The sequence below is a fragment of the Raphanus sativus genome, chromosome 7 (genome assembly GCF_000801105.2).
Source record: "Raphanus sativus cultivar WK10039 chromosome 7, ASM80110v3, whole genome shotgun sequence".
NCBI classification, from domain to species: domain Eukaryota; kingdom Viridiplantae; phylum Streptophyta; class Magnoliopsida; order Brassicales; family Brassicaceae; genus Raphanus; species Raphanus sativus.
This window is the reverse complement of record NC_079517.1, coordinates 17648118-17664960: the sequence shown is the minus strand read 5'-3', so window position 1 is coordinate 17664960 and position 16843 is coordinate 17648118. Positions and strand designations below refer to the sequence as shown.

General features: G+C 35.7%; 2 protein-coding genes across 2 annotated transcripts; both read left to right on the top strand.

The window, feature by feature from the left end:
* The first annotated feature begins 1023 nt into the window (after window positions 1-1023).
* Window positions 1024-2396, top strand: LOC108838773 (uncharacterized). Its single transcript, XM_056991398.1, has 2 exons — window positions 1024-2293; window positions 2389-2396. Exons 1-2 carry the CDS (start codon window positions 1024-1026, stop codon window positions 2394-2396), a joined length of 1278 nt encoding a protein of 425 aa, XP_056847378.1.
* A 12628-nt stretch (window positions 2397-15024) lies between these two features.
* Window positions 15025-16828, top strand: LOC108814965 (uncharacterized). The gene is made up of 4 exons (XM_018587621.2): window positions 15025-15559; window positions 15790-15928; window positions 16200-16260; window positions 16538-16828. The coding sequence occupies exons 1-4, from the start codon at window positions 15127-15129 to the stop codon at window positions 16670-16672; spliced, it is 768 nt and encodes a 255-aa protein (XP_018443123.1). The 5' UTR covers window positions 15025-15126; the 3' UTR covers window positions 16673-16828.
* The last annotated feature ends 15 nt before the right edge of the window (window positions 16829-16843 follow it).

Here is a 16843-nt window from a genome sequence, read left to right as displayed (position 1 = left end):
GGCCGATTTTAGATTGGATCGATGATAGATCAGATTAGATTATTTGGATCGTACTCTGATATTATGTTAAGTTAGATGAACTTCCAACTTAAAATCAATTAACGATAAAAAAGTGATCCATTTATCTTATATATTACTAAATATCATTTCCAATGCCAACGTGGAACTTTTGTTCCTAATACTATGATCGGTGTCTTGCATCTAGTCTTTTATATTTCACTTATATGTAGTAAAAATACTTATATATAATGTACATAATATTTTACAAAAAATGACGCATTAGTTTGGCTGACTTTGATCTTATATATGGCTGTATCTTGTATTATATGAAACTTGCAGCTGTATCTTCTTTTAATATATGCAATTTGTACGTTGACAGAAATGAAAGTAACCACACCTTGAAGATACAACGTGGTCTGGTGGATTATAAAAGTTCATTATAATGAGGAAGTCACAACTTGGAGCTCATTTAGAGTTTCAAAAAAAAAGGTAACCACACCATAAGTAAACGATAAATAGCCTGGGTTTTAGGGCTACGCAATGAAGACAAGACGCAAGTTTTCTTAATCTATCAAACAGCGTGTTTGGTACCATATTTTTCAGAATATATATCAAATATATTTTATCCAGATTTTACTATCAAAATTTTCTTGTTTTAAGAAAAACTAAATTGATAGAAGTAGAAGAGCCTAGAAAAAATTTTTTTCTCTCTCGATGGGCGATTGCAAGGGTGATTGCATTATAGCCAATGAGAGTAGAGCAAACCTCCGGAAGGCTTTTTTCCTTGCCGGCAAAGAGATTTATTCAAATTTTTTCCAAAATCTTTTTGGAAATCTTCAAGGATCTTTTGGAAACAACCATATTTTCCTAAAATCTTCATCCAAATATGGTGTTTATCTAGGGTTCTATTTCACGCCGCCTTTCTATTCTCCTCTATTGTGTATCTCACTGCGCTATACCTTTCAACGCAAAGAGATTTTCTTACTTCTCATGGACGAAAGCTTGGCGTGTGTGATGCAAGGGATGTCGTTGGATGATGACGTTCCTATTGTGCTACCCGAAGATGATGACTTTAGTGCTGTGGAACGAAATAGTCGAAGCTTGTTGGGTAGATTCCTCAACCCTCCGTGTCAGAATATGGCGAGAATGCTTCGCCAGATGCCGAAGATATGGAAGGTCTACGACCGGGTCCGTGGTATTGCCTTGACGAAGGAGAACTTTCAGTTCATCTTTGAACTGGAATCAGATCTACTAACGGTGCTGAAACAAGGCTTTTGGACTTTCGATGATTGGGGGATGGCGCTCGATCGTTGGGTGGAATGCCCTCCTAGCAACTTCCTGCAAACTGCGCCAGTATGGATAAGGATATCTAATATTCCAGTCAACTATTTCACAATCAAAACCATTGATGCGGTAGCTGGGGCCATTGGTTATGTGAAAGAGATTGAATGGGATCCGGAGAAACCATTATTACAAAACTATGTCAGAGTCCAAATTATTATGGATCTCAGCCTCCCTGTGCGTGAGAAGAAGAGCCTAACACTACCGAAAGGAGGTGGCACTGCTATGATAGATGTTGAGTACGAGAGGATTAGGAAAAAGTGCTTTCATTGTTTCAGACTATCACATGAGAAGCAAGCTTGCCCTTTTTTAAAAGGCACACGATCGGTGAAAGGCAAAGATATCGAGAAGCAACAGGGAGTTAACCTTCAACGTCTGTCTCAACGACAACATAACTATACGTTGTCTAAGGATATCATGCCTCTGCTTGCTCCGTCAATCCCCCCGGGTTTTGAACCACCAACTGGCTTGATAGCTCCGGAAGTGTTTGAACAGATGCAGTTATACATGAACTGCACTGACCCTGAAGAGAGGAGAATAAGGGAATTCAGAATGAAGAAAGCACTTGATGAGTTATCAAGAGACTCCATAGCTCAAAGAGCAGGGTTGAGGATGGAAGATGCTCCAACGATTTCCAAAAGTATGAACAAGGACAAGGGACTGGTGTTTGATTTCAGCAAAGTTCAGGATCAGCCCATTCATGATGTTGCAGAATCTTCTAGTCATACTGAGGGACATAGAAAACGCCTTAATACTGGAAACGCCTTAACGGTAGTTTCGAAACAGAGACATGAAGTGCATACAGAGCCAAGATTTGTTGGTGATCGTGTTCAAATCAGCGATCAACCGCATGGAACACAACAAGATGAAGGAGAAACTTTCGGTCTAACCTCAGTTCCAGCCTTTGGAGGGTTTGAAATTGGTAGTGGTGGAGTTGATGCGGCTGTGAAGAGTACTGGATCGAAAGGCTCAGTGAGGAAAACGTCCTCATGGACGAGGCGAGGAAAGCGTACTACTCAGGCTAATAACAAACAGACGTTGGAAAAGGAAGCTGAAAGCATCTTGAAGAGGAAGGCAGATGGGGAAGCTGAGGTAACATCCAAGATGTCAAAGCCTACTGGAGGTTTGATGGTTCACCAGAAACCATCCAATCTCCAATGACGACGCTCAGTTGGAACTGTCGGGGTTTGAGGAGCATCCTGACAGTTCGACGTCTGGAGGAAATGTGTCGTGAGCATTTCCCTGACTTCCTGTTTCTCCTAGAGACTAAAAACTCTAGTGATCACGTAGAAGGCTTTAGAAGATCGTTGGGTTACGACCACAGTTTTTTGGTGGATCCAGTGGGTCTTAGTGGTGGTTTGGCTCTATTTTGGAAGAACACGTACGAGGTAGTCATCTTGTCATCAAGTGATAGGATCATTGATACAAGAGTAAAGTACAGAGGTCGTGAGTTCTTCATATCTTTCATATATGGTGATCCGGTTCGTCACAAACGTCAAATAGTCTGGGATAATTTAAAGACTATAGGCTTGAACAGGAACGCTGGTTGGTGTCTGGTTGGGGATTTTAATGAGATGATGAACACCTCAGAGAAGAGTGGTGGACCTGTTAGAGAAGAGTCATCCTTTTATCCTTTCAGAACAATGGCACGAGACTGTCGCATCAAAGAAATCCCCAGTTCTGGTGATAAGTTATCGTGGGTTGGAGTTAGAGAAGTTATAAACAACGGTGTGAAGGAGAATGTGTGGGTGCAATGTAGACTTGACAGAGCGTTTGGGAATGCTGAGTGGTTCCGCCTCTTCCCACGATCACACACCCATTACCTAGAGAGACTTGGATCTGATCATAGGCCCATATTGACGAATGTCGCAGGAGCTGGCCCTAGGCATCTGGGTCGCTTCTTGTATGATAAACGTTGGAGTAACAAGCCGGAAGTAGCGGAGATAGTTCGTCAAGGATGGAATGCTACACATCTCAACAGTGACAGCTCTGTCTCGGACCGTATAGTTTCGTGTCGAAAGGCTCTCTCTAAATGGAAACGCAGTGAAACTAGTAACTCAAAGAAGATGATACATAAAATGCGTACTGAGTTAGAGATAGAAGAAAAGAAGCCTGCTCCTAATATGCCAAGATTGATATTTCTGAAACTTGAACTTGCTAAGCTTTTTCAAGAGGAAGAGGAGTACTGGAAGCTTAGAAGCAAGAACAACTGGTTGCAGGCTGGCGATAAGAACACAAAGATCTTCCATGGATGGGTTAAGACAAGAAGGATGAAGAACAACATCCCTAGTCTTTTTGACTCTAATGGAGTAGAACACACGTCAGAGGAGGCTAAAGGGGATATCGCTATCCAATACTTCACTGAGCTTTTCACAAGCTCTCGTCCCACTGATGCAGCAGAGCTGTTACGAGACTTCTCCCCGAGAGTGACAAATCAGATGAATGCATCCTTAACCAAACCGGTCTCTGTTTCAGAAATTAAAAATGCAGTCCAAGCGATCAAAAGTGACAGTTCTCCAGGAGCAGATGGGATGTCAGGCCACTTTTTCCAGCATTTCTGGTCAACCATTGGTCCTCAAGTGACAACAGAGGTTCAGAGTTTTTTCGCGGAAGGTGTGATTCCGCAAGATTGGAACTACACACAACTTTGCTTGCTGCCTAAGAAACCAAACCCGTCTCTTATGACAGACCTGCGTCCGATTAGCTTATGTGCAGTCTCATATAAGATAATATCCAATATCTTATGTGCGAGATTGAAAGGCATCCTTCCTGCTCTGGTCTCTCCGACTCAAGGAGCTTTCGTCGCTGGTCGTCTGATCTCAGATAATTTGTTGATAGCACATGAGATGGTTCATGGGTTAAAAACAAATCCAAACTGCAAAGGAGATTATATTGCTATTAAAACCGACATGTCGAAAGCTTACGACAGAGTTGAATGGGGCTTTTTGGAAGTCCTACTGCAGCGTATGGGCTTTGATAGTAAATGGATACAGTGGATCATGCTTTGCATCAGATCAGTCACTTACACGGTCTTGCTCAATGGTCAAACCTATGGATGTATCACACCGGAACGTGGCATTCGCCAAGGTGACCCACTCTCTCCATTTCTCTTTATACTTTGTGCGGAGGCGTTGGTTCATGTGATGAACAGAGCAGAAGTCCAAGGTGATCTTACCGGAATGAAGTTAACCAAGCAGTGCCCTCCTATACAACACTTGCTCTTCGCGGATGATAGCTTATTCCTATGCAAAGCAACACTTAAGGAGTGCTCCAACTTCCTACACTGTCTTGCGCTGTATGGTAAAGCCTCTGGTCAGGAAATTAATTTCCAAAAATCATCCATCACTTTTGGAGCGGACATAGACCCAGTTATGAAACGGTTGGTTGCAGAGATTCTGCAGATCGAGAATGAGGGTGGTGCGGGGGTCTACTTGGGGCTTCCAGAATGCTTCAGTGGTTCCAAACAGCAACTTTTGGCCTTCATAGGTGAAAAACTAAGCAAACGTTTATCTGGATGGTACGCCAAGACGCTATCACTTGGGGGGAAGGAGATTTTACTAAAGTCTATAGCTATGGCACTTCCCGTATACGCCATGTCTTGTTTTCGCTTGACCAAACATCATTGTCAAAAGATAATGAGTGCTATGTCAGCTTTCTGGTGGAACGAATGCAGTGACAAGAACAAAATTCATTGGGTATCTTGGCCAGACTTATGTAAGCCAAAGGAAGTAGGAGGCTTAGGCTTCCGTGATATTGAGGATTTCAATCAAGCCCTGTTGGCCAAACAAGCCTGGAAGATTCTTAATGAACCACAGAGTCTCCTAGCTAAGGTCCTTAAAGGAAGATACTTTGCAAACAAAGACTTTCTAGAATGTGGCAAAGGCTATAGGCCATCATATGCTTGGAGGAGCATTTTATTTGGACGAGAGCTTTTGCAGCAAGGTCTGATCAAATCCATTGGCACTGGGGAGAATACATATGTTTGGTGTGACAAATGGATCATGGAAGAGACTCCTAGGCGACCCGTCAACAAACAACTTCTTATAGACATTAATCTCAAGGTGTCTTCTTTGATTGACACCACTGGCAATTGGAACATGGAAATGTTAACAGAGTTGTTTCCTCCAAACGAAGTCGTAAGGATCAGGCAGATGACTCCAGGGAACTTCAGAGACGGCTATACATGGGCTTTCTCCAAGCATGGAGCTTACACTGTTAAAACAGGGTTCGATTTTCTATCGAAAGCAAAAGTGAAACCTTTGAGCACACTTTCATTGCGGGAACAGTCACAGATAGCTTTAAAGAAACGAGTCTGGAAAATACCCACCCTCCCGAAGATTAGGATGTTCTTGTGGAGAGCTATATCTGGTGCTTTGGCGGTTGCTGAACGGCTTACATCTAGAGGCTTGCAAGTTGACACTTCTTGTAAACTCTGCAACAATGGCATTGAATCAATTAATCACGTATTGTTTCAATGCTCCACAGCTTCTCTTTTATGGACGGAGGCAAGAATAGAACCGCATCCAGACAGGTTAAGTGTTTCACTTGAAGAAAATTTGTTGTTCATCTTCAACGTGATGGAAGACAAGACAAAGTCTCTGACGACAAGACGCTCTGTTCCTTGGGTATTATGGACGATTTGGAAGAATAGGAATTCTATCCTCTACGCAGAAACACAAGATTCCACCGGGAGACTTATACGATTGATGATGGAGGAAGTGGAGCTCTGGTTTGCGCTGAACAGTCCTCAAACTGAAAACTCTTTCGCTAACCCACGAGTGGATGTATGTGATAAGTGGTCTGCTCCTGAGGAGGGTTTTCTTAAGTGTAACATCCATGCAAATTGGAGAAACTCATACTTACATAGTGGAGTTGCATGGCTCACGAGAGATCATCAAGGGAACGTAGTTCATCATGCCCGTGATGCGGTCACGTTTGCTCCTGACCGTCTGGTGGCAGAACTCAGATGCGTGATATGGGCTCTACTAAGCTTACGAGACTTAGGAATAACAAGGGTGATATTGGCGCTGGATTATCAAGAGGTGATCGCTGCTATTAAGGCTCCGCACCTTTGGCCAAAATTCAGAGGTTTGCTGGATCGAGTCAGAGAGCTAACGGAATCTTTTGAGAGTTTAACTTTTGAAGGAGAAAAGATCTCAGCTAATGGTATTGCGAGAGATATAGCAAAGAGTGTTCTGCGGGATGGAAGATTCCAATCATACTTGGCCTTGGGTGGTCCCTCTTGGCTTCATGATCGGATAATGAGAGAAAAGAATGGAAATGGCTTTTGATTCTTATTTAGAATGTTGCCATTATTCCTGTTATTGGTTTGCCTTGGTTGTCAAGGTTGGTTTTTGTAAACCGGTTTTTCACTCCTGTTTTTGATTAATAATAACTCCAGACGTTCAAAAAAAAAAAAGAAAAACTAAATTTCAATCCGTGCGGATGAAATCACATAACTTATTTTGTTTGACTATCTAAGATAATGATAACTATAAATCTATAAGTTAAATATTTTTAAATTTTACACATAATCTTCTCTATTAAAAGAGAAGTACCATTTTTATCTACTATTTAGAATTCATAATAGGTCCATTTCATTAGTTACATAATATCACATAAAAATCAATAAGAATAATAATAATAAATTAATTTACCTATAAATTTGGATTTTATTTTTAATTATTACAAAAACTGTTGAAAAATCTAACAAAATCCTACTAAATTTTGAAAAACTTTATATTAAATTCTAGATTAATTAATTTTGAAAATCCTACTAAACTTGTAAAAACATTTATATTAAATTCTAAATTAATTTATTTCGTGATTAATAATAAAATATTAATTAAAATTTATTATAAACAAAAAGCTCTATGCTAATTGCTTATAAATTTATAATTATAATCTGTATTATATTAAAATATAAGTATTATATAAACATATGAAAATCTTCTCTATTAAAAGAGAAGTACCATTTTTATCTACTATTTAGAATTCATAATAGGTCCATTTCATTAGTTACATAATATCATAAAAATCAATAAGAATATTAATAATAAATTAATTTACCTATAAATTTGGATTTTATTTTTAATTATTACAAAAACTGTTAAAAAATCTAAAAAAATCCTACTAAATTTTGAAAAACTTTATATTAAATTCTAGATTAATTAATTTTGAAAATCCTACTAAACTTGTAAAAACATTTATATTAAATTCTAAATTAATTTATTTCGTGATTAATAATAAAATATTAATTAAAATTTATTATAAACAAAAATCTCTATGCTAATTGCTTATAAATTTATAATTATAATCTGTATTATATTAAAATATAAGTATTATATAAATATATGAAAAATAAATTAAATTAGTAAATTACCTATTTAATTTCTTGAAAATGCTTTCATTTAAGTAAATTATCATTTACCATTAAAGGGTTAAAATTTATTAATTACGTAATATTTTATACCAAAATAAAGTTATTAAGATGTGTTGAAATTTTTTCTATGGCTATATGTTTTTCAAAAATTATATGTTGAAGAATATTTTTAATTTTATTATTTCAATTTATATGTACCAAACTCAAAAATGTAATAACATATAATAAAAAGGTAAAATACATAAAATAAATCACTATATATTAATAAAAATAAGAAACCTAAACAATAAAATTTAATAGTTATACAATACATAACATTAAAATGTAAATCGTTTATTAAAAAAGTTATGATAATTTTAAATTTTACAAAATGAAAAACACCCGCACGAATGTGGGGATTAAACTCTAGTGTATATTTAAATCGTGTAAATAATATATTTTGATAGTTTTTACATAGACTAAAATTTTAAGATTAAAAAATAAATCTGAGCATTAAAAATTAAAAACTTAGATGATAAATAATTTTTTAAATGTTAGTTATCTATACTATTATTTACGAAGTGATTTTTTGCAACTGAGTTCTCACGGAAAAGTTAGAGCGGTTAATATTGTTTATATCTTTAATAAATTATTATATAAATTATTATAAAATTTGATTTAATTATAATAAAATTGTCAAAAGAAAAAAAGAGGAACACGTATATAAAGACTATTGTATGATATTAAAATACTAAGATAAGTTTGTATAATATCGTTTATACTTTTAATGAATTATCATATAAATTTATTATAAGGGTGATTATAAATATTTGATTTAATTATAATAAAAAAAATTCAAAAGAAAGAAAGAGGTACACATATGATAAAGACTATTGTTTGATATTAAAATAATAAGATAAGTTTGTATATATGTTTATTGGATACCCTTAATGAATAACTAGATTTTGATCCGCGCTTTGAAAGCACGGATATTTTCACTTTTATGAAATATATTATTTGTTTATATTTATTGAATGTATTTATCTTAGTAAAATTTCCTTTATAATAAATTCGACACATATAGACTTATAGTGTCTCTGGTAAACTATGTGCTTCTCTACCTTTGTTTTATTTTCTTTCCAATCAACATATTTATCTGGCTTGTTGTTAAAATTAGTGATTTTAGAACGCAACTGTACAATACTTTTACATTGATATTTTGTTTAAACAATGAGACATATTTCTATATTAATTAAATATTTAAATTTTAATTTAAATTTGTATACAAATCAATATGTTTGTGTAGTTTGTTGTTAAAAGAAATGATTTTGAATCCAAATGTACAATACTTTTATATTGATTTTTTTTCAGTTCATATAATTTTCTTAATATATTTATTTCAACTGAACCAACTAATATTTTGTTAAATTGGCCCCTGAAACATATTTTTATACATTGATATTTACTTTTCATAATTAGTGTTATATATTTTAGATGTATTATAATATAACTAACGATATTCAAAAGACCTGGACCGAATCAGGTTATATGACTATTTTTGTTACAAATATATATCCGAACCCGTTTTAGATACATTGGTTATTTAAATATTTTTAGGTTCCTATACATCAGAACCGAATTCATCCAGATCCAGAATGGACAACATGTACCTAAATGGACAGATAATATTCATGTCTAACTGATTTTATAAATTTTTCTATGTGTTTGGCTAAATTAAGTGAAATAGAAAGAGTTTTTTTATACATCAATGTTTATTTTTCATAATTAGTGTTATATATTTTAGATGTATCATAATATAACTAATGATATTCAAAAGACGTGTACCGAATCAGGTTATATGGCTATTTTTGTTACAAATATCCGAACCCTTTTTAGATACATTGATTATTTTCAAAAGACCTGGACCGAATCAGGTTATATGGCTATTTTTATTAAAAATATCCAAACCCGTTTTAGATACATTGGTTATTTTCTAAAGATCTGGACCGAATCAGGTTATATGGCTATTTTTGTTACAAATATCCGAACCTGTTTTAGATAGATTGGTTATTTAGATATTTTAAGGTTCCTATACATTAGAACCGAATTCATCCAGATCCAGAATGACCTAACTCAAAATCCACACATAAGTTTATAATATTCAAGCGAGATTTGGTTTTAAAAAAAAAGATATCCGAAAGGAACAACATGTACCTAAATGGACAAATAATGTTCATATCTAACTGATTTTATAAATTAATAAAAAATTCTTTCTATGTTTGGTTAAATTAAGTGAAATAGAAAGAATTTTTTATCAAGTAAAATAATTATATGGAGTGAAAAATTAAGTGGCAATAAATGTAACACATTAGAATTATTTTGATTTAAGTTATTATTTTATTCACAAAAACATATCTTTGAACTATGTTATTGGGTACATAATTTTCCACCGATTGAAACTAAAAAAATTTTTTTTAGTAAAATAAACTAAACCAAACGTTTAATCATATGTAAAAACCTAATTATTTAATATTTTTTATCTTAATAATTGGCACAAAGTTAATATTGATTAACTAATAAATAAAAATATGAAGTATTATTATTATGGTAATATAATTAATGATGTAAATTATTATTAAGGTAATATAATTAATTAAATTGTTAAACTAAGTGAAATATGGAAACACAATTAATAGATACTACTATTCATGTATCCAAACAAATTTCATTAAGACTACTATTCAAGTTTCCAAACACTATAAATTTTTTTAATCTTCCTATTCAAGTTTCCAAACACTCCAATCTTGTACTTCAGTTTTAATAATATAGATTATATTCATTTTATGTTCTTTATTGATTATAAGTTAATTAATTACTGATTAATGATTAATTACTGATTAATGGTAATAAAAATTGTCAAAAAGTTAGAGACGTCCTCCTTTGATAAAAACTGCGCAATGATTTTGTTACCTTATACAATTAGCCAATATTTTGGATGGAATTAACATATGTTTATATTTTATTTTTATTATTTTTATTAATTTTTTTTTATAAAAAGATATTAGTTCTGTTTAAACTGGACATTGGTTCGGTTTAACGGTATTTTTTCTGATATAATATAATTACCATTCGAAATCCATATTTATTTTGTTTTTTCGCTTAAAATGAGTAAGGTTTAATTGTTTTTTGGTTGAAAACCCAAAACTATTATTATTTATTTGGTTTCATGTTACCGTCTATTCGGCCCTTACCGTCTGCAGACTGCATCTCATTGAAGAAAGAAGAGCAATTACCAGCTTGTTGAGACAAACATTCCGCCTCCTCTCCGATCTGTAACATCCTTCTAATCGGTGATGAGATCAACCTTTACAACGAACCTTCGTTCCACGATCAATTTTACTTTCGTGAAGTCATGGAAGAAAGTCCTAGTCCATATACTGTGTCTTCGATTCCGACACTACTATTCGTCAATTCCGTCCTCCCTTACGTATCTGAAATTTCTGAAATAGAGGTCATCAGTTTCCCATTTTAGTTTCTTGGCATTGATCCATCATTTTGTTCTATTAGTATGCATCTGGTTGTTTGATTTCATCTGTCAATACGTCATCTAGATTAATGCTATTCTAAACTGTGAAACTTAGGTTTCAAAATGGAAGGTCTTTGAAGACTAAACAATTCGAATAACATAAACAACAGTTGATTAAAGTTAATATTCTAAAATCCGTTTTATGACAAACAAATTGCAGAGCAAAAACAACTACAACTAATATACATCTGTATCGAAAATCTATTCCAATAAACAAAAAACAGTAACAACTAACCTGGTAGGATTCAACGTCCAACTGAGATATGGTCTTTCTAGAAGTGATGACCAAAAAATCCTTTTTATCCCCAGCACCATTAGTCAACGCAAGAGGCTTAGCTTGCACAAGTTCCAATGGAAATTCATCCCTCGGCAACCTTTAAAGGATATCAATATAATTAAGTTTCTTATATTTACGGCTTAGACATGACAATATTGATAAATATATGCAAACTATAGATAGAAAAAACCTACAATGACACAAAAGCATCCACCTCAGGCATAAATGGATTCAGTTCGACATTCAGTTCGACATATGATACGTTATACGCATTGGACACACTATGTTCGTCTGCATTTGACAATGTAATGGTATACAATGAATTATAAAAAACTCGAATTGTAGTTTTAAAGAAAGAACTAATATTGTATGATAGGATACAATACCTTTCTAAACTTTAATTTTCCCAAATCTCAACACACAAACTATTGAGTTTTCACCGCGTCTTTCAATTGCCTCACTTACATCAGTAGCCAAGTTACCTCACAATACCATTGGCAGACGTTCATCCCTAAGATAAGATTGGAAAAATAATAAATCAGATCACGTAACAATTATAAATATGAATAAAGAAGAAAATATATAAACTCAATTACTTTTCATTGTGAAGTTCCACCGTAATTTTCTGCGTATCTTTCCCATTGGATGATACAACTTCAATTTGGGTCACCTCCACAATCTGACCTATCACATCTGACAGAAAAATATGTAAGATATATAATCGAAATATACATGAAAATGATTTCAAAGTAGCAGACTAATAGAACTTACCAACCAAATAGTACTCGACTTGTTCAAAACCAGTTAGCTCATCGGGCAAAGCATCACAACACCTCACGCGTGTGGTGGAGAGAAATCCAATTTTGTATGGATGTATGGTTGTTCGGTATGAACCACATGAGGGGGTTAAGTGAAACGTTGATGAGAATCTTCGAACTCCCTTGTGAAAGAAATGAATCAAACTGATTAACCAGATCCTTCTTGACAGACGCATTAATCTTAACACCCTACAAAATTAAAAAAATAATAATAGAAATTTTGAAAAAATAAATAAATCACACAACATTTATAATATTTCGTTATATGAAAAGTAAAGATGCATCTTAGTTGTTAGGCCACCAGCAGCAAAATACTGCTTCCATAAACGAATGATCTTAACCCTAATCTGTCACATTGACTTGAATGGTTTCAAATCAGACACAGAAGTTACCGCAGCCATTATAGGAGAATGAGATAAACTTGTTAAGGTTTCGAGTGTAGTGAATGAATAAAATTATGTGGAGAAGCGAGTCTTATATAGGTTTACTAAACCTAATTCAATAAACGTGGTATCTCGGTATAATATCGTATTAAATAACAAATATTTTTACCTTACTAATCACTCTTAGATATATAAATTGCCATAACAAAAACACCATCTCGTTAAATCAGTTATACAAAATACTTCACTAGTTATACCAGTCTGACTACGTATAAGAAGCATAGTTGTACCAGTTAGACAAGTTATACATCAATAAAACCATCTACTTAAACAATACTCGCTTGTCCTAGTGAAACTAGTTATAATTTTAATAGTTGTACCAGTTATATTACTTATAAAAAGCATGGTATAACTAGTTATCCTGAATCTGTTTACAACATATTATTACCAGTTGCACCATTTTCACTATTTTAGTTGTACTAGTTATACAATACTCAGTTGTATTAGTTTAACTAATTATATTTTTAATAGTTGTACCAGTAATGTTAGTTATAAAAAGTGTGTTTGTACTAGTTATACTAGTTCCATTGATTCTATTTTTCAAGATATTATTTCATTCTTGTAGTTGTACTAGTCACACTACTTGGACATCTACACGACTTATATAGTTACTACCTATTTCTTAGTTCAACCATATCATAAATATTTTTAAAACCATTTTAAATTGACTTGTTTACCGTTCTTGGCGCATCATTATGAACAGCAAACTTGGGTGCGTTTGAATCTCTGTTGTTAGATCGAATCTCCTGACCGTTCTGCTCGTCTACACGATGTGAAGGACTCTTTCTGGAAGAGCCTGAGGTTACTCGAGGTTGTTGTGGATTCTGGGCCTCACTCGCTGCATGAGTTGGTGTTGGGGATTTTTGTGGCTGACTCGGAAGCACTTGGCGTGGTATACCCTCGCTATCGGCCTGAGAAGGCAATTCTGCTGCTGGTGTGGGGGAATGAACGCCTTGATGTTCTGGTGGAGATGCTGCGGTTTCTCTCACACGGTTCCGAGCCCTCTTGGTTGGATTCGACGAGGACTCACCGTCCAGACCACTGTCTCGCTTCCTCTTCTTCTCTGCGGTCTCACTCCTCTTCGCCTCATCTCTCTTTTTCTTAATGGCGGCTCTCCTTTTCGCTGCCGCTTCTTTTCTTTTCACGCCGGCGTTCTTCTTCTTCTCTGTCACACTTTTCTTCTTCGTCGCCGGTGAATCATTCTTTTCCGATGCTCCTGCTTTTTCTTTCTTGTCGGCGAGCCGAGTTTTTGGCGACATTGCACACACGAAATTGGAAATGGGGATAGTTGTTTTGAGATGATTGTGCTTGAATTTGAGTTTGATTAGAAAGAGGAGTTTGAAATCGTGATGGTTATGGGAGAGAGAGTTTGAAATCATGAGTGGGGAAAGATAAAATTGGGAATTTAGGGTTTCTAAGTTGGGTCGGGTCGGGTTAATGGGTTTTGGTGGTTGGGTTTGTAAATAAGTTGAAATTTTTTGGTTACTTGGTCTTTTTCCCCTATTTACGATTTTTAAAAAAAAAAATTAAAACAAAAATATATGTGGTCTATAATAGATTTTTTTTAAACATTTTTGTCCCTTCCCAGCATTTGATCCATTGATAATGTTTGGAAATAGGTAAATAGTATGGTATAAATACATCTAATTTATTTAAGTTGAAGTACCCTTTGATAATATTTAAAAACGTATATATCATTTTAAATATAGATTGTTTGGACATAAGAATAGCAATTCCAAATTAACAATATTGACAATCCATTCTAATATCATCGAAGCCCATTACAATTATTTTCTGGTCGGAAATATGAAATACACAAGCCCATAAATAGATTGGAATTACTATAGTGCTGTTCGTTTGGTCGCCGCAGGTACATGCGTCGGCGTCGGCGTCAGCGTCGGCGTCTATGAAACGAACATCATATAAGCGAGTTTGACGCAGCCATGACGCCGACGCTGACGCCGACGCTGACGCTAAAACCGGCGGCAACCAAACGAACAGGGCTTATATATCTAAATTAAACTTAACTTCGAGGATAAAAGCGTAGATCAAAATCGAGTAGTAGATTATAATGATTTGTTCATCCTTAGACTCATCGTAACAACATATAGGCCCACTAATAATTCAACAAAACGGGCCCATAAATCCACTTACAATAGAATCTTGTCCTCCCCTCCAGCTCTCGAGGCTTCTTCAGAACTCTTCTCCTCTCCTCTCCACCTTCCACCCTCTACCTTCCCGCCAATAGGCAGTGGCAACCTCAGGTGAACCCCAAAAGACTCACTCTCGCCGGAGGAAGTATGGAACCTCACCATTCCGTCGCAGGAAGACCACATAGAAAACCCCTCGGAGATTGCACCAACACCATCTCCAACAGAACCCCCCACCATCCCTCTTCTCCCTCCGTCAAATTCGCGAATCCGAGCCTCACTTCTTCTCTCAAGAGATTAGTTGATCAAACCTCTCTCAAGGACAAGTCCCAAGCTGTCAATAACTCCTCAAACGTTGTCGCCGTGACCGTAACCGGAACCGTTTCCAAGTCCGTTAGGCCCGTAACTCGCCGTAATTCCGCCGATCTGGCATCTCCGGCGGCCCCTACGCCTTCTCCTCCCTCTAAACCCGATGCCGTCGATAAACCAGAAGGTGGTCCCGCTTCCCGGTCAAGACCCGTCACTCGCCGTATGTCCGCCGATCTAGGTTTTCCGGCCTCCGCGCCGCCTCAGCCTCGCTCCGGTGAGAGTCACCTGCAATGGGTTTGCTCGAATTTGGTTCTAGGATATCGATTTTGAGTTGAATTGAATTTGTGCGCAAGTCTAGGGTTATTGATTAGGAATTGAAAGGAAGAATCTTTAGATTCGTTCTTGATTTGTGACGTTAGTGGAAGAGAACTAGTTGGGTTGGGTTGGGTGTCATCGTCATGTTCCTTAAGCTGATGTTTTTAAACAACTGTGGTTATGCTTTAGGTGTTGGTGACAAGGAGGTTACTGAGCCGTACTCTGTTTACACTGTTAGAAGGAAGGCTTCTGGGAGAAAAAGGATTAAAGACGTGTCTTCCTCTAGTGCAATGCCTCGCCTTCGTCTTGACTTGATCTCAACCCCTGGGTATGAAAACTCATTCAGTCATGTGTGATTGTATAAGTAATGGTAGCTACGGACATGTGGAATCAGGGTTAAACATAGTAGTATATGCTGCTCTCTGGTGGTCTGGTTCTCTTCTTTTTGAAAAAATCTTATCAGTAAGAAATCTTGATGAGATAGATGGTGTTAGTGTTGAACCTATTATACCCATTAACTCGCTTAGCGTTTTGAGGCCTGTGTAAAATTCAAGCATGGCGTTGTTTAAGTAAAGTTTTTTTTGAAATTTGTATAACAGGAAGAGGAAACTTCAAGCGGATGAAAATAAAACTAAGCCCTCAAAAGTGGCTCCCAAAAAGGTAAATTCCAAGAAAGCTCTAGCTATATATATTTACTTAATAGAAATGTACTAGTTCTCGGTTGCTTTGATCTTTTTGGGGTCTATCGGTTTTAGTGTTCTAGCAAATTGTACATCAGTGCATCTAATGTTTTAACATTGATCCGTCACAACTTTTCCTGCCTCTGTTATGAGATATGCAACTTGTATCTCCTCTTATCCATTTGTAGAGCCTTTTACTTACTGGTTGCTTGAAAGTTTTCTCCAAATCTAATTATGTATCCATTGTTATATTACAGAGGCAGCGAACAGTGAAGAAGAATAAGGAAGATAATGTGCCTCAGGATTATATTGAGCAGCAGAAAGCGTACTTTGCAGAGGTCGATGCATTTGAGCTGCAAGAAGAAGAGGTATCTAGTAGCGACTTAGACTAAGAAGTTATAACTAAGGATATCAATGACACACCATAACCCGTTTTGTTTGTATCACTGTATAGCTAAGGCTTCTTCTCACACCCGAATATTCTACTGACCCCTTAATACACATGACATGCTAATCTTTGTGTATAGAAAAGATCTATTTGACTTCGTTTTGCTGGGATAACT